Genomic DNA, 27588 nt, shown 5'->3' with positions numbered 1-27588 from the left:
GGAAATAAGAGGAGAGAGAAAATAGGGAAAGAAGAGGAGAGAGAAAATGAAGTAAAAAAATATGAAAAATGAGAGAGACATCAAAGAAAAAAAAAGGAAAAAAAAAAAGAAAAAAAAGAAAGAAAGAGTTTATTTTCTTAATCAAACAAAAAAAGAATGAGATAAAGGGCACGCGCGGCCACACCATTAGTTGAAGGTGTGGCCCGCCTCTTTCAAAAGTTTGTGTTGATTTATAATTGTTTAAAAATTAACTGTATATATATATATATTTGGGCATCATAAACCTCTGAAAAATCTATATGATGAGACCATTTTTATCGACTTATAATGATTTTTATATGACTATAGAATCTGTCTCATATATACCTAAATTATGGTTAAGGGTCTCTCGCTCCTCGGCCAAGGTTTCGGGTTCGAACCTTGGGTATGGAAAAAATTCCAAATGAGAGAGATGTTGGTCATGCTACCCTTTTAGGTACCCATGCAAACTCCCGTAGGAGATTAATCCACTCGCCGAAGGTGGTGGGAAACCAAGCCCGACCATGAGCATGTAGGGCCTCAGGAAAATGAGAGCCCTCCAAATTAAGTTTATATGTATTAATTGTTATAGTAAGTAGGTGTAAAGTTATATTTCTTTGAGTGCTTAAGGAATTAGTTTGCATTGTTGGCATCTTTTGACAACATATCTATACTAATATATTAAAAAGTGTTCCTAAGCAAGGATTTATGCCACGTGGCGCTATCTCTTAGCGTTTTACTTTATATATGTAAGCATATAATAAAAAAAAAAGAAAATACATCTTATAAAATTTAATCCCATAAGCTCAAGCTTATACACTAAAACTTCATATTTGACCAATTGGCTATTGATCAGTTATAACTGTCGAGATAAATTCTGGCGTGTAATTTATGGAATAAGATCAATTGTGATTGTTTGCAAAAGTGTATAAGATATGTGATGGTTTTTCTGGTACCTAGAGAGTTTGTACATCAAATTCTTTCAGAAATGGGGTACTATAGGATTCATTTACTAAGCTCATATTATAACCTTAAGACATATATATCAAGCGTAATCATATGTGATACGGTCTCAATATATATGAAATAACAAAGAATTATATGTGAGAGGACGGTTTCAATAGTCACATCGATGTTGTTATTATAAGTCGTATTATAAGGAATGTGCAACATATAGGTTTACCAATGAACTATGATGCTGCAATGTGTAAAATAGTTTAATAATTTGAAAATAATATTTGAAAACTCGAGTTTGGTATGTTTTAAATTATTTCTTTCCCTCTACATCTCTAAGTATGAAATCCATAATTGGCTATTGATCGGTTACAACTGCCGACACAAATTTGGGCCGTGTAATTTATGGAATAAAATCAATTGTGATTCTCTGCAAAAGCGCATAAAGTTTGTAACAGTTTTTCTGATACCTATATATTTCCTATGTTTAATTCCAATGCAAAACATTTAAATGCATTGTATTGGAATCATATATTATTATATTATTATTTATATAGATATGACTAATTAAATAGAACAATATATTTTTTATCTCGCACCCGGACGTTTGTTAGCGGGATTGTTTTACAATACTTGTTGCCAGACTTTTCGGCATGTAATTTTAAGAAAGAGGATAGGCAAGGTAAATAGACAATAAATTACAACAAAAAAAACTAGACTCTTTAATTTATAACCCAATCATTACTCTTAATGATTATTGAATTATTTCAATTAATTTGTTCATTTACCTTGTCATACCACAAGTATATGCCAAGGAGTTTAATTTAGTAGTGAGTACTGAAACGGACGAAATATATAATAACCTTATATGTAAAATCATTCGAAAAATGACTCTAGATTATTAGAAATTCTCGATTAAACCCTAAGACAAGGTTTGATGGTATTAATTTATAAATCCTTAACTGAAAACTAACCGTAATGACGAACGGGGCCTTAAGAAATTATTTTACATCCAACCAAATATCCTGAATAAGATAGGTATAATTAAATATGTACGACGCTTTTGAAGGTAGAATATAATACATTGCCGCTCTTTCTATTGTCGATGCTCTCGTCTCCGGTCTTGGCTCTTTCCGACGCTTTTGGGGATCGGGAAGAGCTAATTAAACCCTTTATGTTTTGGAAGTTATCTTAACATTTGATCTCTAACGGCCAACATCCAACAAGTAACAACTAGTACAACTATTAACAATTACTGTAACAGATAAAGGCCGTGTTCGACAACGGTAGCTGTAGTGATAGCTTTTAACTGTGAGAGTAGCTGTTAACTCTGCTGGTAGCTGTTAGTGGTTGGTGTGTAGCTGTTAGCTGTCCAAGTGGCGGTGTAAATTATTGATGTTCGGTAAAAGAAGTTGTCAAAGTAGCTGTTTAAGAATAACTAGTTAAAAATTCAAATAAAACTTTAACATATCATTTATACACCACTAAAAGCTAGAGGTGATCATGGGCCGGGCCGGGCCGGGCCAGGTTCGGGCCGGACCGCGACAAAAGAAAAATTTTCCCATTGATCGGGTCGGGCCTATATTAGCGGGCTTTTGCGGGCCAAAACGGGGCGGGCCAAAAAATAGACTAAAAAGTCGTTTTTGGCTTGCCCAATGCCCGCCCAAAGCCAAAAATATACGAGCGGGCCGGGTCAGGCCCGGCTCGGCCCGCGGGCCCAAAAATTCTGCCCAAAACTCGGTCCAAAAGAGGGCCGGGCCAAAATGATCACCTTTATTAAAAGCTACTTACACCACTACCTTGCCAAACACTCTTATTTTTTCTAATTAGTGTTTGACCTAGTCAAGACACTAAAAGCTACTTAAAAAGCTTGTGCCGAACACGCCCAAAAGCTACCACAACAAGTACTTTGGCCTAATTAATAAGTATATAAAACCAAAAGAAATATTACCTATATACAAAAGAAATATATTAAAAGGCGTGCATAACAATGTATACACGTCATATGGCACCTCTGTTACTCCACTAGAATTGTCCAATGTGTACATAAGTCATGTCAATTAACGAAAGTAAAATTAGCTTGCAACTTTAAGTTTCCACATTATATTTGTACATTTTAAATGTTGAGTTTTCCTTAATATATTTGAATGAGAATGAAAAAAAATGCATATCAACTTTGGAAAACAATACTAACCTAGAGCAATATCCGAACCCAAATTTTAGTTAAATCATTATAAGACGATCTTACACAAGAATTTACATTGCCTAATACATTCATACAGGGCTGTCTTGAAGATTTTGGGGTCCCGGTTCTAACGTAAAAATTGGGCCCTAATTTATAGAAAATAAAGATGGAAGGTTAGAGCTCTAAAGATAAAAAGTTGAAAATCTAAAGATAAATCATTGACAAATTTATTAAGTGGGTGAGAAATAAGGGTGATTTCTTGAAATATGAAGTAAAATTTTCAAAATAATATATTTTGAGGCCTTTATAATTTTGGGAGCTCTGTGTTGTTGGGCTCCTTACACGCCTTCATCTACCCCTCTGCTGATTCATACATTCATACTCCATGTCCAATTAACTTTGATGTTAAAAAAACATAAATCATTTTTTTTTTTCAAAAAATAATTAAAAAAAACAAACCAAGAAATGAATCACAATAGTAAATCCTATTTGACCACGTGTCCCATATACATGAGCACCCTAAGAAAGTCCAAAACTTTTGAGCGTGCCCGGGAAGTATAAATGAAAACCCCCTTCTCCCACTCTTCAATACTTCACTCTTTCTCTCTCTTCTCTCTCTCCACTTCTCTGCAAATACAGAGAAGCGTTGAAGGCCGCCATTTTCGTCGCTCTTTTTGCTTTAATAGTGGGTGAGAATTCTGCTTCACTTTACCTTTTTCCACTCTTTTTCTCTATGTTTTTTGGTGCGAATTTTTTCTTGCTCTATTTCTGCTGATTTTACTTTATACCCTTATTTTTGCTGACTTGTTTGACATCGATTATGTTGTTTTATTTAAATATATCTACGTTGAAAGAAACCCAAATCCAAAATCGCTTTTTTTTTTTTCAAAAAATTATTAGCTCATGCTTATAATTTCGGGTTCTTGTGATTTTTTTTAAATACTTCTATATAATTTGGGTTTGTTGCAAATTTTGGACTATTTTGGTGTCGTCGTAAATAATGGGTTTTGGAATTTTGGTGGTCTATACATTATTTTTTTGAATTTTTTTTTGGGAATGTTTAACATGATGTTTGATAATTTCTGGGTTTTACACTGGTTGAGGGTTTAAGTTTTTCATGAAGTCAAGGAGATAAGTGAGGGAGACGGAAAATAATTTTTTGTTTTTTGATAAAAGAAATAATAATTTTTTTAATGGCATATTCAGTCTGTTTTGAGTTTAACATGATCTTTGTATAATATTTTTTCTTATAGGTTAAGCAACAATTTACCTTTTATTTAGGTGTTGGGTTTTGGGGGTGAGATTGGGTGTGCTTTTTTGTCAATTCACTTGGAATTAGATTGTGCTAATGACATAAAGTAATTGAAATTCGGGGTCATTAAAACTGATTTTTGTTTGAATTCTGTGTTACTAGTAGTTTATGATTATCAATATTTTGGCTTAGTTTATGTAATTGGTATTAGTAGTTTATGTAATTGGTATTAGTAGTGAGTAAGTGAGTATTGACTTTGTATGTTTACTCAAGACTCTTCATCTCTAGTCAACATTACCAATGACCTTCAAATGAGCGGAATTGATATGACATTTTGAGTTTTGGACCCTCTAAGAAAGGAAGTGATGGTAGAACTCTAAAACTTACCTCTCCCTTAAATGATCAATTCGTGTTAGTGATATCATTTAGGGTGCGTTTTCTTCACCTGAAAAAACCTGAACTGAACTTATTAGACCTGATTGACCCTTACTGAAACTTATTTTTGAGTGTTATTTGGACCTGGTGATTCAATTTTGCGTGGAAGTTTAAAATGACACGTAATACTGGATTAACGCCTTTGTTTCATAAGGATTTTCTTTTGTATTATAGCAACATGAACCATATTATTACGGAGTTGATAGTGTGTGAAAGTGGGTTTTCTTTATGTGTAAATAAGAAAGAGAATGTAGTTGTGAGATAGTGTAAAATTAAGTGGATCAACAAGTACGGTAAGGTAGGTTAGAGAAAGAATTAACATTTATCGATTGAGAATAAAGAAAAGTAGGATGAACTTTATGAAACAAACTTTATGGAAGGTAGGAAGAACTTAAAACAAAGGTAAGTTTTAGTATTTTTAGTGGTATTAATATTGAATATAAAAGTTCAGTTATATAGATAAATATTATAATGAATGGGGGAAGTCTATATATGATGATTCTAAGGATCCAAAAAAAAATAGACAAACAAATGTGTCCAATGAGTTTTTCTTATGATGAAATTGGACACTCCATTTGACCCCTTATGTATGAGTATAAAGGTGTGTTAGAAACAGAAGATATATGCAACTTTCTTTATTCCTTATGACATGCTAGTCCTGAGATATGCTATTACTAGTTTACTGCTATCAGACTATGATATTATTTTGTCTTAAATTACGTTTTTAATTAGTATAAGGGTGTGTTAGGAACAAAAGATATATGCAATTTTTCTTTATTTCTTATGAGATTCTAGTCCTGAGATTTGTTATTACTACCATCATACTATGATATACTTTGTCTCAAATTAAGTTTTTAATCTTATTGTATGATACTATGTAAGTTTGGGGGAAAAAAACTGTTGCGATATACTTCCTCCGTTTTTTAGTTGACTCATTTGTTTTTTGCACACATATTAAGGAGAGGAGAGAGAAATATAAATCAAGTGGGTAATAAAGTATAAGAAAACCTATGGACCCACCTTTCAGATGTGTCCTTTTTCCTTCAAAATTGACTAAAAAGGAAATGGGTCAACTAATAATAAATTTCCCAAGAAGGAAAATTGATTCAACTGAAAAAACGTATAGGTGTATTTGTGCCTTTTTCTTATTTCTTTCTTCCTTTGTGACTCTAACATAGCCTTATTATGGGCCCATGCCCACTGTCAGACGATTACAGTTTTCCACATCTTCATGAAGTACCAATTTGATAAATGAGTAATTTACCTGGTAAATTTGCTTGTCATATGTTAAAGTTACTAATAGTGTCGCTTATATTTTGTACTTAAGTCAGGACTCAAGCATATTATTGTGGCATGCTTTGTTTCTACTGGTACTACATTATATATGTGGCTGGTTTGATCATATAATGCACCTGTAGCAATGTTTTTTTTTTGTCTATTGTTTTCATAATGTGGCTTTTGATCGGCAGTCTCAGGCATAATAGGAGGATGGGTTCTAATCACCAACATCAGAACCAGATTCCTGAGGAATTTGTGCCGTTGCAGAGCTCTACCATGTCATACCAAGACAGTTACTACCTCTCCCAAAATGGAGGCTCCTCTATGTGGGGTTCTTCGAATAACTTGTCCAATTCCGTCATTCAGATGCTACATCAAAATGGACTATTTATTTCTGGAAATATAAATGTTAGTCAGCAGAGTAACCCAACAAACACAAGAACAAGCATTGAAGAAAGCTCTTTGATCACGGATGCCAATTCTTCATTCTCTGGGGTTTCGTATCTGCCAAGCAATGGCGATAGCAGCATAGAGTCACTTGCATCAAACTGTAGAAGAATTGCAGGTACTTCAACTGGAAACTATTTACCGGCTCAACAGCAGATAGTCCAAGCAGGACAAACTTACCCAGGATGGTACGCAAGACAAGGAGACCAACTTTTCAATTCGCAGTTGATGATACCAGAATATCAGGCATCTGTTCCTCTTTTGATGAATAAGAAACCCAGATTAGAGATGAAGCCGGACGATGTGCTGCGTGCCTATACTCTCCAGCAGCTATCCTCTAGTCAGGTCCCTATGCAGTTGCATCAGCAGCTATCCTCTAGTCAGGTCCCAGTGCAGTTGCATCAGCAGATATCACCTAGTGAGGTCCCGATGCAGTTGCATCAGCAGCTATCACCTAGTCAGGTCCCAATGCAGTTGAATCAGCAGCTATCACCTAGTCAGGTCCCGATGCAGTTGCATCAGCAGCTATCACCTGGTCAAGTCCCTATGCAGTTGCAAAATTATGATCCTGTGGTAGCTTCTAGGTTGTTTCAGCAGCATTTAATTCAAAATCAGCAGCAGAATCAGAGTCCTCTGTTGGTTCCCTCCTCACATAGGCATCTGATGCAGTGTTTGACTCCACAGCAGTTACCCAGAGATACCCAGAAACAGTCGGCTGCTATTATTGTCACGGATGCAAACGTATGTTCTCAGAGGCTGATGAGTTATATGAATTATCAAAGGCATAGACCACCTGTGAGTTCTCTACCATTTATCATAAGTTTTTAAACTCGCATTTGTGTATGATTTTGTACCTTGACTTTTACAATTGTATTTCAATATTCACATATCAATATATCATTACTTGAGTCATCTGCTTTAAAATATTCATTGCCTTTTTTTTCATTTATACGTTGTAGGATAATAACATTGACTACTGGAGAAAATTTGTGGAGGAGTATTACTCTCCTTCGGCTAAGAGAAGGTGGTGCTTTTCTAAGACTCGTAATGGGGGTTGTCAAGATTATGGGATTGATTCTTGGAAGTGTGATCTTTGCGGATCAAATTCAGGGAAAGGATTCGGTAAGCCTTCTGTAATCTGAATTAAGAGACGCTGTACACTGTTATCTTCTGTATAATCAGCAGTGGAAAGTTCATAGAAACCATGCTACTAGTGTGTTAAAATGTACTTGTATTTTTTGTCATCCTAACTACTTGCTGATTTTCGTGCATATCTTTTACCTTTGTTATTACTACTTTGGCAGAGATCTGTTTTGAAGCTCTGCCAAGAATGAAGCAGATCTACTTCATGAGTGGTGTTGTCGATGAACTTATATGTTTGGATATTCCAGTCGAAAGAAGGCTGCCATCAGGATTTATGATATTGTATTATGAAAAAGCAGTACTAGAGAGTGTCTACAAGCATTCTCATGTTGTCCATGAAGGACAACTTCGCATCATTTTTACTCGAGAGTTAAAGGTAAATTTATTTTTGAGTTATTCCGCTTATGATTATTTTCATCTTTGCATGAGCCCAAGGGATTTTTTTGTCGAATGAACTACACTTATTTTTCTGCTTTTATGATAGATAATATCTTGGGAGTTCTGTATAAGATCTCATGAGGAGCTTGTTTCACGTAGATTGGTTGCGACTCAGGTATTACTGTTTTGCTTCATGTGGAGCACATTAGATTCGAATTATTCCTCATGTTTTGACTTTTGATTGTGTGAAAGTGTCTTTCATCAGCATTTTTGGCAATGGACTCTCTTGCATCTTCTTTGATTTCAGATCCTGTGTTCCAATTGAGAATCATCAGTGAACTAGTTAGCTTGCTTGGAGATTCAAAATTAAAGTTTACGCATTACCAATGCCTTTTCCTATATTCATCTAGCATGTAATGGCTTCTAGTATGGGATTCTAATATTGTGGCACCTACTTATATGCTACATGGGAGAAATACTCCACAAACTTCTTCTTTGGACTTCTTTTTTCATTAAAAAAAATTGCATACAAAGAAGCAACTATGGTTTGTTGTTTCTCATTGGAGAATCAGTTGCTCTTCATTGACAAAGATAATATGTATAATTATGAGAAGAAATTGCAGGTCAATGAATTGGTCCAGGTTGCTGCAAAATGCCGAAGCAACAATGAACTTAAAGAAACCGAGGGAGTTCCAGCACAGGATCTTCTATCAGATTGCAATAGGTTAATACTTGAACCTTGGGTGTTTTTCACTTTGTTTCCTTGTATCTTAGGCCCTGGAACTCGATGATCCTTGTTTACATGGGAGTATATTGCTGCTATTAGCTTACCTATTTGATACTACTATTCTTAATTTGAACTACTCGTGCAGCTTTCCATCATGTCATTGATGATGAGCATGATTGTGTTCTCCCTTTCATGTTTTAAGATGTGTTTTTAACATACTTTATTTTCAAGGAATTCATGTGCATTCCCAAGTTCCATGAGTGAGAATTATGAAGCAACCTGTGAGCATGCTGTTGCTATTGCATGATTGTGGAATGCATGATTGTTGCTATTGCATGATTGTGGAATGCTGAGTATGCTGGAAATTTTTTTACTTTCAAATCCGGATACTTCTAAAGGACTTTTAATGTACAGGTGACTTACTAATGTCCTCATTCATGGTCTCTTTTCTTTGTAGGGTAGTGGCTGCTGGGAAAAACCTAAGAAGAAACTTGGAATTGCCTCTTATCAATGACTTGGGCTTTCCCAAACAATTTGTTCGATGCGTGCAGGTATGTTTATTAGCTTCTCACTTTACAACTTTCCAATTCTCCTATCTACTATTTCTATGATCTCTCATCTGGAATTCAGTGACACTCTGATGATATTTGGCTTAAATTTGCAGATGTTTGATGTCCTGAATAGCATGAAAGATTTGATGGCTTACAACCAAGCCAACAATTCAAGTCCAATTGGTAGGTTACATGTTTTAAGATGTTATTCCAGTTGATCTATGATCTCAATTTTTTAAAATTTTCAGCCACTCACTTATTAGAAATTGTGTTATCACTACACAGAAACCCTGAAAAGGTATCATCAACAAGCTGCTAATGCAAAAGTTAAGAAACAAATGCAGTGCCAAGCACAGATGCAGCAAATACCAAATGCTGACAGAAGTAACTTTCAGGTGGCCAGATCTATGACTCAAACACCAGATGCTAGTGAACAACAACAGGCCATGTTTGATTCCCCAAACTATCACCAAAACTCAATGATGGAGGAACACAGGATAACCTCAGACTTGAATCAAAGCTTCCATAACAAACCATCATCTTCCTCAATGCCCTATCAGCACTTAAACTCATCAGCAAATATTTCGCTAGGTCCATCCTCTTCTCGGAACCAACCCACTATTAAGCATCAGATAAATGATCTTCTGATGATCATGCATACTCAAAGAATCAAAGGAAATTGCCGCAATAATAGACGAGGAAAACGCAGACTTATGTATGACCTGATTGAAGAGACTGAAATGGTGGATTCTGCTGAACAGACAAAGGTTGGTACAGTCGAGAAGGAAGCTAATACATCGCATATATTGGGTGGTATATCGGACAAGGGTAAAGGGTATAACTACTCATCTAGCAGCAACTCATCTGCTAAGATCTTTGCTGATAATTGTGTGGTGAAAAAAGAGGCAGTTTCTGATGATGATGACTCCACCTCGCCTACTTGTTACCAACGGCCGACGTGCTGAGCTATAGTAATTATCATTTGATACACAGTATATATGGATTAATACAATTGTGTAATGAGTAATGTTAGAATCTATGCCTGTCTAGTCTATAGGAACTTCATAGCAAATATTACAGATATTGAGACTCCTTGGAGTTGTTTTGTGTTAGTCTTTTGATGTGTGTGTCTTTCATGATAGACAAATACTCCATGTTTTTTTTGTATTTGTTAGTTTACTGCTTGTAATTTGTAAAGCATTTACATTTAGTTTTGAAGAGTGATACAAGCAATAAAATTAGATTTTAACAGGCGATATTTAGACTTGGCAAAACTGATTAATATCCAACTATTCTAATTATTACAAGACTCATTATTGACTCATTGTTATAACTTAGCCTTAAAGACGCTGAATTGACCTATTATTGTCCAACTTGAAGACTCCAAGAATAAACTCCAAGATTACCAAAAAAATTGGATGAACACTTGATTGATCCAAGCAAACCTTATACAAGTTCAACCAAACTTGTTATTTAATGTCGACTTTTGATAAGATGCTAAATTAATTGTTCCCATTACTTTCCCAAGTCGTTATTTTTACATGTATACAAATAAAAATTAAATTATTAATAGATTATGTATTCTTATTATTAGTTTGTAGTGTTAGGCTAACTGAAATGAACAACTTCTTAAAAAAAAAAACTAACTGAAATGAACTGAACTGAACTTGTCCGAACTACACTAAATTTAACTGAATTTTTATTAATTCAGTCTAAAAAAAAACAGAACCTTAATGTTTTATAAAATCTGTATGATTTGTGTTTTGTTATAGGTAGAGTTTGACAATCCAAATCCAAATTATATCCTTAATTACAAGACTCATTATTGATCTGAATTGAAATTGGATCGACCTTTTATTTCCGATAATACAAATGTGGATTAATCTATTGTTATAAGCTAATTAGCAATATACTCAACACTAATCCAGATTGACTAAATTTCAAATTGCATAATTGATCAACTCATCTTTGCCATCCCCACAAATATTTAGTATTTACAACATTACATGGTTCCTTTTTGCAAAAAGGCAGTGACACAATATCATTATTTCAACAAGAAAATGCTCTTTTATTGGATTATTTGGATACACCCTTTATGAGAATATTGGGTCGTAAAAACTAAAAAGGCACCGCCATAACCGTCCTACCAAACCAAAGTTTTTCGTAAGAGATCACAATCAAAAAGGTAGTCCTTTTTAATATTAAATTTAATTTTCAATTCGAATATATCCAACAAAATTCCATGTACATAAAGTGCCAAAATTGATTCGTGTATAGATTAGTGACCACAAATTTTACATGGCTACTTCATTCTCTGTTTGTTTGGTAACTTAATTAATTAGGTCACATTCCATTTTAACATTTAAAATATAAAGTTGTTTGAAACTTTTTTGGATTGTAACTTTTACCCTATGTTGGGAAGACTTGGATTTAATAATTACAATAAGTTGTTAGCTCACTAATGATACCCATCCAATAAGGATTTAGCTTAATTAATATGAAATCGTATTATCAAGTGATATCTTTTGTTTGAAAAGCTACAAGAGATTTAGAAGTACTAAGAGTGTGTTCGCTTATACTTAACATTATTATATCACTCGATCATAAAAATAATCCAACCAAAGTTAACAATCATTTCTTTATTATAAAATCAATCATGAATTAAAAGGTAAAATAATGTCTCATCATCCATTTGATGACCTAAATCAACAAGATATTATTATATAATACAACCTCCGTCTTATAATATAGTGTTTATTTCTTTTTTTTTACGAGAATTAAGGTAAATGAAAAATAAATGAGAAATAAATAATGTTGTGAGAAAAAAAGTTGATTTTAGGAGAGAGAATGGTGATAATGAATGAAAGAGCATTAAATGATAATTGCATGGTTTTTTTGACGAATCAAGAAAAATTGTGGAATTAAAAAACAGAAACAAGAATAACATTTCACAACACCCAAAATAAAATGCAAATATTATATTATGGGACGGAGAGAGTAACATTTAAATATATCCAGCCACAATTTCATAACCTATCCAAATTATTAACTTAAAGCATTAATGAATAATATAGCATACACCTGTCATATGACACTCTCACATTCTCTTTCACATATAAAACTAATGACAAGAATGGTTAGTACCACGATTCAATCTAATGTATGAAACAGGCTACACAAACTAGTTACACATTATAACTGATAAGGTGATAAGATCAAGATGTATTGCCTGAAGAACAAACTATGGATATGTAGTAACATATCTCATCATCCATTCAATAAAAAAATGTTCAAAACATTCATAAATCCTCTTAAGATCATTAGATCAACAAAGCTGCTGCACAAACTCAAGTGCAGAGTGACACAATAGATGATAAAAGAGGTGCAAATGACTGCAATTGTCCATTTCCACCACAAAAATATACAACCTACTGGCTACCGCCGTCGACCCGACACACATAACAGAGCCTCAAGACCAAAAAAACTCATCCACTCTGCTTCTCTCTCTCTATCTATTACACTATCTATCTACATCTTATCTAATAGAGCTTCCTAAAGCTAAATAGAGAACTAAGGCCGTCAAAAACGCTTCAGCCTCTCCTTGAAACAGCTAGGGTATATCACTACAGAGTCTACACAAAGACCACCTTTGGTGTGGGTACAATCTATCTGCATCATCGAGAACTTCAATTGGGTTGGCCCTTCTGAATTTTTCACCACAAAGTCTCCGACATGGTAGTGAAGCCACTGCCCCGGTCCTTCGAGGAAGCATTGGGAGACGGTGCGTTGTCCTTCTGAAGTCGAGAGCTGAAAGTGGACAGGCTTCATGTTCCATCCATGAATCTGCTCAGTGTTGCAAAGTCGGCGCCCAAACTTTTTCATAGTCCGACCCAATTGCACCCTGAAGAATACACTGTATGTTCCTTCAGGGAATGGGAAATCCACTTCACCATTGATCTCAAACCACCAGATCTGTTGAAGATAAGCCACTGTGGAGAATCTGTGTGCCATTAAAAATAAAAACCCAATCAATCCACGAGTAGCTAGACTAAATGTTAACAAATGACCAAAAACACTAATCTGATAATTCTATTTTCTGCGAGGAGGGGGTGCTAAAAAAAACTAAGGTTTAGCATCTGAAAACCCACAAGATTTGCCAGAAATGTAAGCTTGATATGTAAACCTAGTGGACAACAATTGGGGGGGAAGAAAAGCTCATATCCAGGTGGAATTCATACAGGGTATTAATCCTATACAGAAAACCAAGGAAACCAACCTCTAGACAGCAAGAGGCCATGGAGAGCTGCATCCATGTGTTATGTGCATGTTGCAACATCTAGACAACCCAACAAGCACTATAAATACACAATAAGCAGCTAGAAATCATGAAAAATAAATAAGTTTCGCTAGGATACAATGTAAAAAAACCAAATGCAGATCTCGAGGTCTATATCACATGAAAGAAGCTAGGATTAACGGCACTGTATATCAGTAAATCAGTAAATGAAAACATGATCTTAAATTCTAAGCTCAGAAATCCAAGGTTAGAGCATAACACTGTTGCTTTGAAGAGCAACCATAGAGGAAAGCTAGTGGATGAAGGAGAGGAAAGGGGGAAGAGCGGAAAGGAAGAAACGTAAGGGGAGGGAGATTGAGCTTGCAAATTCTTCCCAACATTGAAAGAATTTACTTTATTAAGAGAGAAAGGAAAATGATTGCTTCTAATTTTCTTTTCTTCCCCATGTTAGATTCAAACAACTGAAAATGAATCCAATCTTTTAACCCTCTCTTCCGATATCTCCTAATTCTTCTATCAAAACAAACTCTACTTGATATTAATCGTCTTATTCTCATCACATCAACTTACTAGACCTCATCAACCTTGTTTTCGCCTTACAATTGAACCTGATTAGACCTGAAACTTATTTTTGAAGGTAAAGAGACACACCAATCGGACTGTGTTTCCTCATTATATTGTGGTATAAAACTCCATTTAGAGAACAAATATACCCATCATCATCAAGACAATCAACTGAAACCGGCCGAGTGCCTCATAAAACTTCAGCCATAACAGAGTCCAAACCCAACAGGACACACATTAGTTCCAAATTCCAATCTCCGCTACTTCTACAAACCTAGTTACACCCAAAATCCTATATTTCTACATCATGACAGCAAAAACCAACAAACATTCAATTCAACTAGATATTATAAATAATAGTCAAAAAATCCATCTAAGAACAACTCCAAGCTCCTGCTATTCAAAGAAACAATCCAATACCAACCTCAACATTTTACATATACTCACAATCTATTGAAATTTAAAGATTTAGATTAACACAAGACATGAATCTCAGGTAACAAACACAGCAAAAACAATTGCAGACATACAAATTAAGTTCGATCCCCTTAAAAATATCAAGAATAGCAAATTATTACTCACCTAGATTCATCAGTAGGTATGTGGTTCCAATATCTTCGATCATCAATCCCTGTTATTGACAAACCCTTGGCAGAAATTGCCATACAAATCCCTCCTGTGGTCTTATCCAGCCATACCTTCTGCACCAATTTAATGTGAAAATATTAATAATCCAAGAAACCCCATTTCAATATCAAAGGCAAAAAAAAAAAAAAAAAAAAAAAAAGTCATTTTCTTCATTTCCCACCTAACCCAAAAAAAAAGTATCTTTTCCCCAAAATTTACAAAGAAAATTAAATTAGAGAACAAAAGATTGCAAAATGAAAGAATGAACCCACCTTTGTACCATCATCAATGGAATTAAACCGAGATAAACTGGCATAAATATCCTTTTTACACGAATAAACCGGATTATTGATATTTTTATCATCTTCATCAACCATTTTCTGAATAATTTGCTGATAATTAGAGGGTAATTTTGATTCCCAAACAAAATCAGCAGAAGAAGCTCCATGAAAAGCTTTATTTAATTTGGCAAAGTTACAAATATCTTTAGGGTCCAAATTCATTAACACCGATGCCACACAACTCTCGGGTAAATCTCCTAAACCCGTTTTCTTCTGTTGTGGGCTTGACCCATTTACAGATTCCTTCGCAAGCGCCGAACCCATCCAATAAAATCGCTTTCTGGGTCGATTTTTAACCCGAATTAGTTTCTGGGTTGTGGAGAATGTTCGATCTAGTTTTGATTTTGACTTGTGGGTTGAGATCCGAGTTCAGAGGAGTTCTTGAAAGAAGAGAGAAGACAAGTTTCAAAAGTTTCTGGGGTTAATGTTGTTTTTCAGTGAAATGAATCTTGAGATTGAATCAAAGCTTTGGTAATGGTGAATTTACAAAATAGTGGGTCGTGCAAGAAAGAGGGGGGGATATTTAAAGAGAGAGAAAAGAGGATGAATACAAATTAGAGCACCTCCATTCATGGGGCACCCCATTTTTTCTCTCTCCTCACCTTATTTGTCCACCTCATTTTCCACTACCTCCCCATTTTACCTTACTCAAATTTGAAACACATACCTCCACTCATCTACCTCCCATTTATCTTCTCTCTCTTATTTCCTATACTCCACACACCTTTTCTTCTCTCTACTTTCCCATACCCACCAATATTTTATCTATTTATTATATACCCCACCACCTATTCTTCATTTGGGCACCTCCCTAAAACTTGAGCATCCTCATTAAATGGGGAACCAACCCCACTCATGGGGAGCCCCATTTGAGGAGAGAGAGTCCATATGGGAAGGGTAAAATTTGCCATTGGAGGTGCTCTTAGGGGAGGTAGAGGAGTGGCACCGTTGAGGCTTTTGTAAGTAGACGCGTATACGGTATAGCTTTGGAGATAGAAAGGGGAAATGATGTAATGGCCAATGGGTGTATATTTTTTATCATACCTTATCTAAATTGAAAATAAGGCGAAGAGAATATGTCTTATATATTGAGTTTCACATCTTTATAAACGAAAAATTATTTTAAAATGTATATCAAGTTGAATCTAATAAAATTTTATGAAACAATGTTATCTATATGTGTAAGTCGAACGGAGCCACTTGAAAGAATAGATCGACGATCCCCTGCAATCTTTCTAAAGCAAGAAGCGAGAAACTGCTGAGGTAGTAAGTAGCTGGGCTACAATATGGTGATTGCTTGTTAAGAGAGACTAGCCACTAAGCCACGGCTGAAACAACCGGGTCGAATCAATCAAACGAGCCACAGACTCTTCTAAGCCGAGACCCCTTCTAAAAGGGGTATGAACACGAGAGCCCTTCTTGGGAAAGCAATGGAAATACATACCCCTTGACAAAAATCAATGCTTTTTGGGTCATGTTTTTGGTTTGGATGTTCCTTCGCCTTAATCCATAGCAAGGGAAGAAATCGGTATTTCTATTGCGATACTCAAGTTACAACGCTCCTAGAAAGAGGTATAGGTTCTCAGAGAGAAGGCTAACTCGGGAAAAGTACTCGGCATATCGCTCAAAGGTTTAGCTCAACTCAAATCACTAGCTCAAAAAGGCTTAACCTATCAGTTCCCCGGTTCTATTTCAACCAACCAAGTGATTGGGCCTTTGGACCGCCAAAAAAGGTCAATCGTCAACTGCTTTCTGCTCAATTTTGATCCTGCAAAGTAAGTGAAGAAAGAAGTTGAATGAATAAGTATATAAATGGTCCAAGTGGAGCGTGAATAGCATAAAAAGTTTAAACTTTGCAATTAATGTAGAACGGGCAAATTATACTACAACGAAGGCAATTATATATTTGCTCATTAGTCATTACTCATCCATACCAAATGAGCAAAAAATGAGCAATTGGTTGTATATTCAAATATACGGTATAGATGTCATAATTTGGGTCCAAGCTTTATTTCCCAACCCAGCCAACCCATCCTCATGATTGTAAGAAGAATAAAGAACAAAGGAGAGTGGGTCATCAAGTCTCTTGATAGTTGAAAAAGAAAACGAAAAAGGAAGTAATGATAAAGGTTTGGCCTCATGACTTTAAAGTCATAGGATAAAATCCCATTAGGGGCTTTTTGAGATGAGGTTTCCCTTACCATCCCTCATACCTTACCAAAGAGTTTGACCTGTAAACCTAACTGATTAAACCTGAGCTAGGTGCCAGTTCGATAGGGTTATTCATGTAATCATATTACCTACCTAAAAAATATTCGGTTTTGAAACGGTACAAGTACAAGTACAACCAAGAAAAAGCATTGAGTGTGTATATATATATATATATATATATATATATATATATATATATATATATATATATATATATATATATATATATATAGGGGCAAGATCACATGAGAATGTTCCTTACATGAGAAATGAGAATGAATCTCAACCATACGATTGGTTTAGAGTTACAACACTTATTCATTAGAGTTATATCCCTCTAAAAAATTTGAATTCAAAAAAAAAAATTATTCATTAGAGTTATATCCCTCTAAAAAATTTTGAATTCAAAAAAAAAATTTGTTTTTTTTAATTTTTTTTTTCAAATTTTTTGTTTTTGGAGTTACATCACTTCTTCATTAGAGTTACATCCCTTATTCATAAGATTTATAGCGTGTAAAATTCATTCTCATTTCTCATATAAGTATGCATTCTCATATGAACTCACTTCTATATATATATATATATATATATATATATATATATATATATATATATATATATATATATATATATATATATATATATGTAACCCTTCATATTAATGTTTAATTCTTGCTTAATATTTTACTTTGATTTTCTTAGATGTTATCCTTAGAGTTGTCTATTATAATATATATTTATTAAATATGGAGGAAGCTAAGCGTGATTTTAATGGTTTTCAAAAGCACGTTTATTTTAGTTATTATCTAAAATCCCAAGCAACTGGCGAAACCTATAGTGCTTGTGGTGAGTTTGTTTTCGCAAGCCTATTTGCTCAATAGAGCTAATTTGCGAAGCAAAGAAGTGTGGACAACACTGAGACATGTGTGAGTAAAAAGGGATGTGTGCACATATCCAAGTAAGAAGTAGCATTAGCTTACTAATGTGAGATTTGTTGTTTGGAAAGGGGTTCGCTGAAGAAGTTTAGCTATTTAGGTGTCATTCTTATCTCAATGGATATGAGTCGTATCAGGCCTTTATATGGAAGATAGTGATTATGAAGATAAGACGGGACATTGGATAAAGATACGAAATTTATCAGTGAGATAAATTGAAAATTAGTTTTTCCTTATTTGATATAATTCGGACATAAAATTAGAATAATTTTCCCATTTTTCTTTACATTAAACATAGAGTTGTATCTTTTTTTATCCATCCCCATTGGCCATTATCCACCCTCCTCTTAGCTTTTTAGGTATAAAATTACTAGGATAAGGGTTTTTTAATCTCTAGCTCCTTTGTAAACAAACACAACATTTTTTTATCCCATGTTATATTATCTCTATCTCTCTTGAATTTAGGGAAAAGAGAAAAAAATCCCCCTTTCAATGCTTAAATGATGAAATTGAAGATGAGATGGGAAACAAATTTAGTTTTATTCTTTTGGAAAATGATGGGGTACGATAAGGATGGATTATGGTAGAGGACACTGAAATGTAACAAGAAAAATTATTTATTTTAAAACCTTTAGGTGACAACTGTAAAGTTTTGGATCTATTATTTTTCTGTTTGTGCCTACTGTGAACAATGGACATGACTCATGAGTACAACATGACTAGATATTTGCTGTGTATTTCTTTCACCTCTTTCATTCTTTTGTTGGTTTTCCGCGACCTTTTAATAAGGCTTGATATGAATAATGGGTTATATATAACCCGTGTAAAAACATTTGGTATTTTCCATTAACATTTATTTTTCACTTTGTAAACATACTTCTTTAAATATTTATATCTTTTATTATGTATAAATAATAATTATAAACATTTGATATTTGAAATGACGAATCTAATAAAATTCAATTTTTGTATTTTTTTTTCTTATATAATAATGTGAGATAACTTGACAAGGTTGGTTGATGAATAGTGTCAAATATAAAATAGTGTAATTTTTTTTTGAAAAATAGAAGAAATATTTAGATAAGCGTGTGCTATGTGCTCAAAAAAAGATAAGGGTGTTCAATAAATATATATTTATTATAATCAATAATAAAAATTTCAATTGTATAAAATTCAAGTGAAGAGAACACAACTCTAGTATAATGGCTCTATATTGACCTTACCTATATATACTTCCTTGTTATTTCTTCTAATTTCATTTTAAAAAAATATATTTTGACACAAATTAAAGAAATAGTCTCTCTCTTTCTCTATATCTATATACCCGAAGACAAAACATGTCATGTTGTCACATTACTCCACTTTTCCACACAATCAAATGAGACATATTAAATAATAAAAAAAATATTTTATGACTCAAACCCATAACCTCTCATTTGAAAAATGCACCAACAAATAGTCTACAAGCTGATCATATTGGTCTTTGCATGAAAAAAAAATTACGTAAAGAAAAAATAATCTTTTTTTTTCAAACAATTAAACATAGACGTAATATATTAATACTCATTAAATTAATGTTGATAGTAGCGTGTATGGTTGTATGCCCTCAATAAAAAAATTAGTGTATTTTTAGTCTGTTCACTTGTAATTTGACACTGTACAAAATTAGAGTCAATCTTCTAAATTCCAATATCTTTATTAAAATCATTCGTTACAACTTTTACTGATATTTAATGAAATATATTAAAGTTTGAAGAAGTGCGTTGACAAATTAAGGAACATTACAAGGATTACTTTGTAAGGGTATGAATATTGGTAGTCTTAAGGGAAGTCTTGAGCAAAAAATTTGAGAGGCTTGAGCAAAGACTATGAGCATGTTTGGCAAAATTAGCGGTTCTAGTAGCTGTTAGCGGTTGTAGTAGCGGTAGCTGTTGAGTGTAGCTGCTAGCTGTCTACTAGTAGCTGTCAGCGGTCAGCAATTAAATTAGTTGTTTAATTAGAAGTGTTTGACAAAAGTAGCTGTTGGAATTGTAAAAGATACAAAAAATTAGTTAATAATTCTACCTTATGCTAATATATAGGGTTTATTTGCTAGACCACTACCTCTAAATCTCAAACGTTACTTGTAGTAACGTTCCACAACCGCTACTCATAATCTACTCCAACTGCTACCCGCTACTACAACCACTACCTTACCAAACACTCATAATTTTCTTAAGTAGCGTTTCAATCTTGTCTAACTGCTAACCGCTACCTCAAACGTTAGTGCCAAACAGGGCCTTAGTAATAATGTTGAAAGAAAAAGATGGGAGTCTTGGAGTGAGTTTGATAATCAAAGACTCCATCCAAGACTATGATATATAACTATGTAAGGAGTTAAATTTCTAGCCACTTAAAAGTTAACATTTGTCTTTTTTTTTTTATCTTTTTAAAAAAAAAAATCAATTTAATACATAGTTTGTGGAGAGTATGAGGGATAAAGTATAGAATCAGAATGAATTTGGAGTGAGTCTGTAAAATTAAAAAGTAGTGGAAAGCTGATGTGGCGCAGTTTGGAGTTGGGTATGAGGGATAAACTCACCCCAAGTAAATACTCCCTCTGTCCCAAGTATAGTTTATGTTTCTTTTTGCACAGTCTCCAAGACATACATTTGACCTACGATATCTTTTATTTCGAATTAGTAAAGAATATAAAAAGTTTTTTTTTTTTTTTGACAGGGAAACATAGCTTATATTATATCATAGCATCAGCAATTACAGCATGGTGTGCTTCACTAGGCACCTCTTCCATCCACACCATCATCTCATTATAATTCTTACTAATCTTAGCCAAAATATGAGCGACCCCATTCCCTCCTCTACATACATGAGAGAAGAGACAAGATCTACAAGCGCGTGCTAGTTTAAGAATGTCAGACACAATTCTCCCAAAGCTAGTATTCTCACAATAGGCCTTCCTTAAATGAGAAGAGAGCTTAAGGTTATCAGTTTCCAGGACCACCTTGCTAAAACCCGCCTCCATTGCTATCTGAAGAGCATGGCGCGCTGCCATTGCCTCGACCTCATCCACCCTATAGTCTCCTTCCCATTTCTCGCACGTTGAGAGCAGCACATCCCCCACATTATCACGCACAATACCTCCCAGCCCCACCAAATGCTCGCCAAAAAGAGCCGCATCTGTATTAATTTTTACCCAGCCAGAAGCAGGAGGCTTCCAAATCTTCACAAGGCTCCTCGTCTCATTGTTTTCCTGAGTCACAACTTCATTCGCTTTCTCCCATTCACCCACAAAATTTACAGCTTTGTTAACAGTGGTCATGCTGTTGATCTTTTGTTGGTTAAACGTCCACGCATTTCTTCGCAACCAAATCCCCCATAGCAAACTCCAGAACAAGCTCCACCATAGTGAGTCCTTAAAGATCTTCGACAGACTCAGGCACCACTCCATAAAATTCCCTATTCTCACACCACTGCTATCAATCCGTAAAGGTGAGACCCGCCATATCATTGCACCCTCCTCACACGTAACCAGAGCATGCATCACCGATTCGTCTTCTACACCACACATAGGACACACACAGTCAGCACACATCTTCCGCTTCATGAGATTTGCACGAACTGGGATACTGTCATGCAAAGCTTTCCACCCAAAGGTTTGGATTTTCGGCGCTACTTTTGCTTTCCATACGTTCTCCCAGATTTCCATCCCCTGGTTAATTGAACTTGATGATTTCCCAGCTCTACTGATTTTTAACTGAGTGTAGTAGGCACTCTTAACCGAGAAAGAACCATCTTTCGTTATGGCCCAAGCCCACGAGTCCTCCTCCGGATACATAGACAATGGGATACGTTGAATTTCATCTCGTTCCCAGCTTGAAACAATGGAATTCAACAGCGTAGAATTCCATCTCCCTTCCTCAATAAGCTCAGCAACAGTTTTTGGCAGCTCCTCCTGAGAAATCCTGCTCGAAAATAATTTAAACTTAGGCAGTCTCAGAATCCAGGGATCCTTCCAGACATCAATTGATTGGCCCCCTCCGACAACTTTAATCGCCCCCTGCTCAATGATTTCTCTTACAGAAAGAATAGAACGCCATGTGTAACTAGCCATTGAACTTAATTTTGCTTCCATAAAAGACACATTTGGGAAATATTTATTCTTCAACGTTCTTGCCATCAGCGAATTAGCATTTGTCATGACCCTCCAGGCTTGTTTGGCTAAAAGAGCTCGGTTAAAAAATTGGAGATTTCTCATTCCAAGGCCACCCTCTTTTTTCGAAGCATATAGTTTTTCCCAAGCAATCCACGCAGTTTTCCTTTCATTCCCACGTTGTCCCCAATAAAAGTTACGACACAATCGTTCCATCTCATTAAGTAGACTCACATGAATTGTGAAGCATTGCATAGAGTAAGTAGGAATGGCTTGTGCGACCGCTTTTATAAGTACTTCCCTTCCAGCCTGAGAAAGAAAACCCTCTTTCCACCCTTTCAGCTTCTTCATGATCCTCTCTTGAATACTTTGAAAAATTTGTTTCTTAGAACTACCAATGTAAGTTGGGAGTCCGAGATACTTATCATGTTCGTCAACAGCCTTAAAATTTAACTTCATCTGAAGCAATTCTTTCTTTTGTGGCTCAATATTTCGGCTAAACGAGACTTCCGATTTTTCCATATTCAATTTTTGACCCGAAGCAGCTTCATAGATAGAGAAGATATCCAACACTTTCTCCACTTCTACATCATTTGCTTTTATAAATAACAGACTATCATCAGCAAAAAACAAATGTGATATAGGCTCCACTTTCTTACCAATTTTAACACCATGAATCTCTTTTTTAACTTCTGCATCCCTAAGTAAAACCGATAGACCTTCTGCACACATAATAAACAAAAACGGAGATAGAGGGTCACCTTGTCTGAGACCACGAGAGGGTAGAAATTTTCTCGACGGTTGCCCATTTAGCAGAATCGAGAAAGAGGCCGTACGAACACATCTCATTGTCGCATCAATGTAATTCCTCGGAAACCCCAGTTTGTCCATCATTGCCTCCAGAAAACACCATTCCACCCTATCATAAGCTTTACTCATATCAAGCTTAAGCCCCAAAAACCCATCTTTTCCAGTTTTCTTCTTTCTCAAATAGTGAAAGCACTCGTAGGCCACCAATATATTGTCTGTAATTAACCGTCCCGGAACAAAACCACTCTGGGACTCATGAATGATGTGAGGGAGAACTTTCTTCAATCTATTTGCAAGAACTTTTGAAGCAAGTTTATAGATCACATTACATAAGCTAATGGGTCTATAATCCCGGCCCCCGGGGTCTCACATTGCTTCTTTTTCGGAATTAGCGCAATGTAAGTATGATTAAGTGAGCTCATTTCACCCTCATCATTTAAAAGGTCCTTCACCTTTTTTATCACATCTTCCCCAACAATACTCCACGATTTTTGATAAAATAACGCACACATGCCATCTGGGCCCGGAGCTTTTGTCGGATGCATTTGAAACAAAGCCTCATATATTTCTTCCCCTGTATATGGCGCACCCAACATCTCACTCATTTCAGAAGTTTGAAGAAGTGCGTTGACAAATTAAGGAACATTACAAGGATTACTTTGTAAGGGTATGAATATTGGTAGTCTTAAGGGAAGTCTTGAGCAAAAACTTTGAGAGGCTTGAGCAAAGACTATGAGCATGTTTGGCAAAATTAGCGGTTCTAGTAGCTGTTAGCGGTTGTAGTAGCGGTAGCTGTTGAGTGTAGCTGCTAGCTGTCTACTAGTAGCTGTCAGCGGTCAGCAATTAAATTAGTTGTTTAATTAGAAGTGTTTGACAAAAGTAGCTGTTGGAATTGTAAAAGATACAAAAAATTAGTTAATAATTCTACCTTATGCTAATATATAGGGTTTATTTGCTAGACCACTACCTTAAATCTGAAACGTTACTTGTAGTAACGTTCCACAACCGCTACTCATAATCTACTCCAACTGCTACCCGCTACTACAACCACTACCTTACCAAACACTCATAATTTTCTTAAGTAGCGTTTCAATCTTGTCTAACTGCTAACCGCTACCTCAAACGTTAGTGCCAAACAGGGCCTTAGTAATAATGTTGAAAGAAAAAGATGGGAGTCTTGGAGTGAGTTTGATAATCAAAGACTCCATCCAAGACTATGATATATAACTATGTAAGGAGTTAAATTTCTAGCCACTTAAAAGTTAACATTTGTCTTTTTTTTTTTATCTTTTAAAAAAAAAAATCAATTTAATACATAGTTTGTGGAGAGTATGAGGGATAAAGTATAGAATCAGAATGAATTTGGAGTGAGTCTGTAAAATTAAAAAGTAGTGGAAAGCTGATGTGGCGCAGTTTGGAGTTGGGTATGAGGGATAAACTCACCCCAAGTAAATACTCCCTCTGTCCCAAGTATAGTTTATGTTTCTTTTTGCACAGTCTCCAAGACATACATTTGACCTACGATATCTTTTATTTCGAATTAGTAAAGAATATAAAAAGTTGATATTATGAATGGATACACTGTCTCTAATCTAAAAATACTCCACATAAGTATGTTTTTTTATATACATTAGCGAGAGTATTTGGTCAAAGTTTTCAAAGTTTGACTCCCAAAATAAAAATAAGAACTATATATATACATTAGCGAGAGTATATATACAACTGTTTTACTCTCACATATCACTATTCATTTCAGTTCAGTTCAATTCAGCTGAGTTAAGTTCGGTTTAATTCAATTCAGTTCAGTTCAGCTGTTTTATGCCGAAGATAACAGACCATTACTATGTATAAAATTTAGAAAGAGATCAAATTGATAAAATTTACTATGTAGTTACTTAAATGTAGTATCGTAGTCCTATCAATTTTTTTCAAACGTTTGATTTAAAATTTTAAATTTACATTAATAATAATTTGAAATATTGCTTGAGCAACATTCAACAACTATTTAAGTTTTAAAGTCCCAATGCAAATTAAAATTGTTCGGAGTAAAAGAAAAGGCTCGTACTTATCAAGTACATATATATTTTAGCTAGGATTTGTCATACCACAGTCCACACATGATAATGTCTGCTCGAAGCCTCGGAAAATGAAGTGACAAGAAATTTAAGGTGGCCGTTCGCAGATTTTGACAAACTTATTCCAGCTGCACGTGATAAGGACCAACAAGTATATGTGAATCTGCTGTTCGTTACGAACTTCGAGTGTTTATCATACATTCGATTTTAACTTGAAAGAACTGGAAAATTCCTATGGTAACTTTCAATTTTTGTCTTTTTCTATTGGTAATATTTAATCTTATTAATAACTCTTAATTATCGCGTTATTGTCGTTTGTGATATAATGATTTATGAAGCAATAAATAGTTAGTTGCTACTAAATATTGAAAAATTACGAAAAAAATTAATGATATGCAAACCAACATATTTTCGATAAGTTTTGCGATACGCAAAATAAAGCTTTTGTAGTCATTTTTGTCAATTTCGACTTAAAATTTGATCCTTAAAAGACGAAAATGACCTCCTAAACCTTAACCGAGCAATGTTTTGGACATGCAAACTAAGGCACGCCAATCAAGATGTTTTCTAAATAAAAATCGACGTATACCTGATCTTTTTGTGCAAATTTCCACCTCAAGTTTGATCCATAGTCGCCAAAATCATCCCAAAACATAAACTGATGAACAATTTTGTGGCACAAAATTTGAGGAGATAATTGGGCATACAAATCAAAACATTAACTCTAATGGAATGTTATTGACATTAAGACAATAACTTAGGTTACTAATGGAATTTTTAAAAAAATTGAGGTTACCAATAAAAAAGCTCGAAAACTCGGGTTATTTATGGGAATTCCCACACTCTATTTGCTTGATTAAAACTAATTAAATACTCTCATTTTTTTTCTTAGAAGACGTTTCTTATTTATGAAAGTTCAACATGATAAAATTTAACTAAAAGTTCTTTCTATTGTTATCTTATTACATGAGTTAAACTTTTTTGTATTTATCTTTTCTTTCATAGTTTGTTTAATTTGTATACCCATATTTAACGTTGCAATTGATTTTTTTTTAAAAAATAATAAATCTAACATGACCCCATTGACATAATAATAATGACCCAATTTGATACCTGATTTAGAAAGGGAAAATCGAAGTTAGTCAACTACGCTCGATATACTTTTTCGAAACCAACACAAAATTGATTTGAGTGGAACCTAACTTAACTTGAAGTTGACCTTTACCTGAGTGAACTTTACTGGCAGAGCACAAAATTTCATTTCATTAATCTAATATTCTATTTTTGTAAATTTTTAACATATTTTTTTATTTTTATATATAATTATGAACACATTAATTTATTTTATCACATTTTAGATACAATCTTATTATTTGCTTATTTTTTTAATGAAACTTCCCATTGATAACTCCTAGTTTTAGGGTTTTCTCATTAGTAACCCTCGATTAGTTTTAATCCCATTGGTAACCCAAAGCTATTGTCTTAATATCATATGTGACATTCTAAACTAAAAACCGTTAACTTAATTTTTCGTTAGAGTTAATGTCTCAATTTGCTTGCCCAATTGTCACCTTGTTTTGTGTGCCAGAAAAATTACTCGGTTAAGATTTTGGAGGTCACATTGGTCATTTAGGTTCAAATTTGAGGCCGAAATTTACAAAAAACGATCAAATATACTCCACTTTGCACGTTAGGAAACATCGATTGATGTGCCTTAGTTTGCATGTCACAGAAATAGCTCTGTTAAGGTTCAGAAAGTCCTTTTAGTCCTTAAGGATCAAATTTGACGTCGGAATTGGAAAAAATGACCATAAGTATCTCGTTTTGCATGCTATAAGACTAATCGAGAACATCTTAGTTTGTGTGACGTTAATTTTTAATGAAAAATTTCAACATTTAACAACAATTAAAATTTTTTTGCTTCATAGTATCACTGTTGAAATTTATGCAATAATTGAGGGTTACCAATGAAATTTTTTAAAAAAATTGAGGGTTATCAATGGAAACACCCAAAAATCGGAGTTCCCAATGTGAATATCTTTTTTTTTTAATTCAAATTTTTGTAATCTAATTATTTATGTAATTTCAAACCAATCTAATTATTAGCTTAAGGGCTATGTATATCATTTTCCATTTTTGTTTAATAATCGATTCGATCTGATGTGAAATTCACTTAAACCCAATCCCATCAATTCATTTTATAATCTTTT

At 34.4% G+C, this 27588-nt stretch overlaps 2 protein-coding genes across 3 annotated transcripts; one reads left to right on the top strand and one right to left on the bottom strand.

Moving 5' to 3' along the window:
- The first annotated feature begins 3684 nt into the window (after positions 1–3684).
- On the top strand, positions 3685–10624 carry LOC104892340 (probable transcriptional regulator SLK3). Its single transcript, XM_010678244.4, has 9 exons — positions 3685–3846; positions 6314–7364; positions 7529–7691; positions 7874–8088; positions 8197–8265; positions 8714–8814; positions 9275–9368; positions 9482–9551; positions 9654–10624. Exons 1-9 carry the CDS (start codon positions 3719–3721, stop codon positions 10331–10333), a joined length of 2571 nt encoding a protein of 856 aa, XP_010676546.2. The 5' UTR covers positions 3685–3718; the 3' UTR covers positions 10334–10624.
- Positions 10625–12618: 1994 nt separating this feature from the next.
- On the bottom strand, positions 12619–15761 carry LOC104892339 (F-box protein PP2-A12). Of its 2 annotated transcripts, none has more exons than XM_048645130.2 (3): positions 15129–15761; positions 14812–14927; positions 12619–13368 (listed from the first exon to the last, which is right to left on the bottom strand). In XM_048645130.2, the coding sequence occupies exons 1-3, from the start codon at positions 15459–15461 to the stop codon at positions 12948–12950; spliced, it is 870 nt and encodes a 289-aa protein (XP_048501087.1). In that variant the 5' UTR covers positions 15462–15761; the 3' UTR covers positions 12619–12947. The 2 variants fall into 2 exon arrangements, with proteins under 2 accessions (XP_048501087.1, XP_010676545.2); XM_010678243.4 differs by having other exon boundaries at positions 14812–14930; positions 15129–15758.
- Between the last annotated feature and the right edge of the window lie 11827 nt (positions 15762–27588).

Source organism: Beta vulgaris, chromosome 5 (genome assembly GCF_026745355.1).
Source record: "Beta vulgaris subsp. vulgaris cultivar EL10 chromosome 5, EL10.2, whole genome shotgun sequence".
In the NCBI taxonomy this organism is placed as follows: Eukaryota; Viridiplantae; Streptophyta; class Magnoliopsida; order Caryophyllales; family Amaranthaceae; genus Beta; species Beta vulgaris.
Note: the sequence above shows the minus strand (reverse complement) of the source record. Positions and strands in the feature narration are given on the sequence as shown.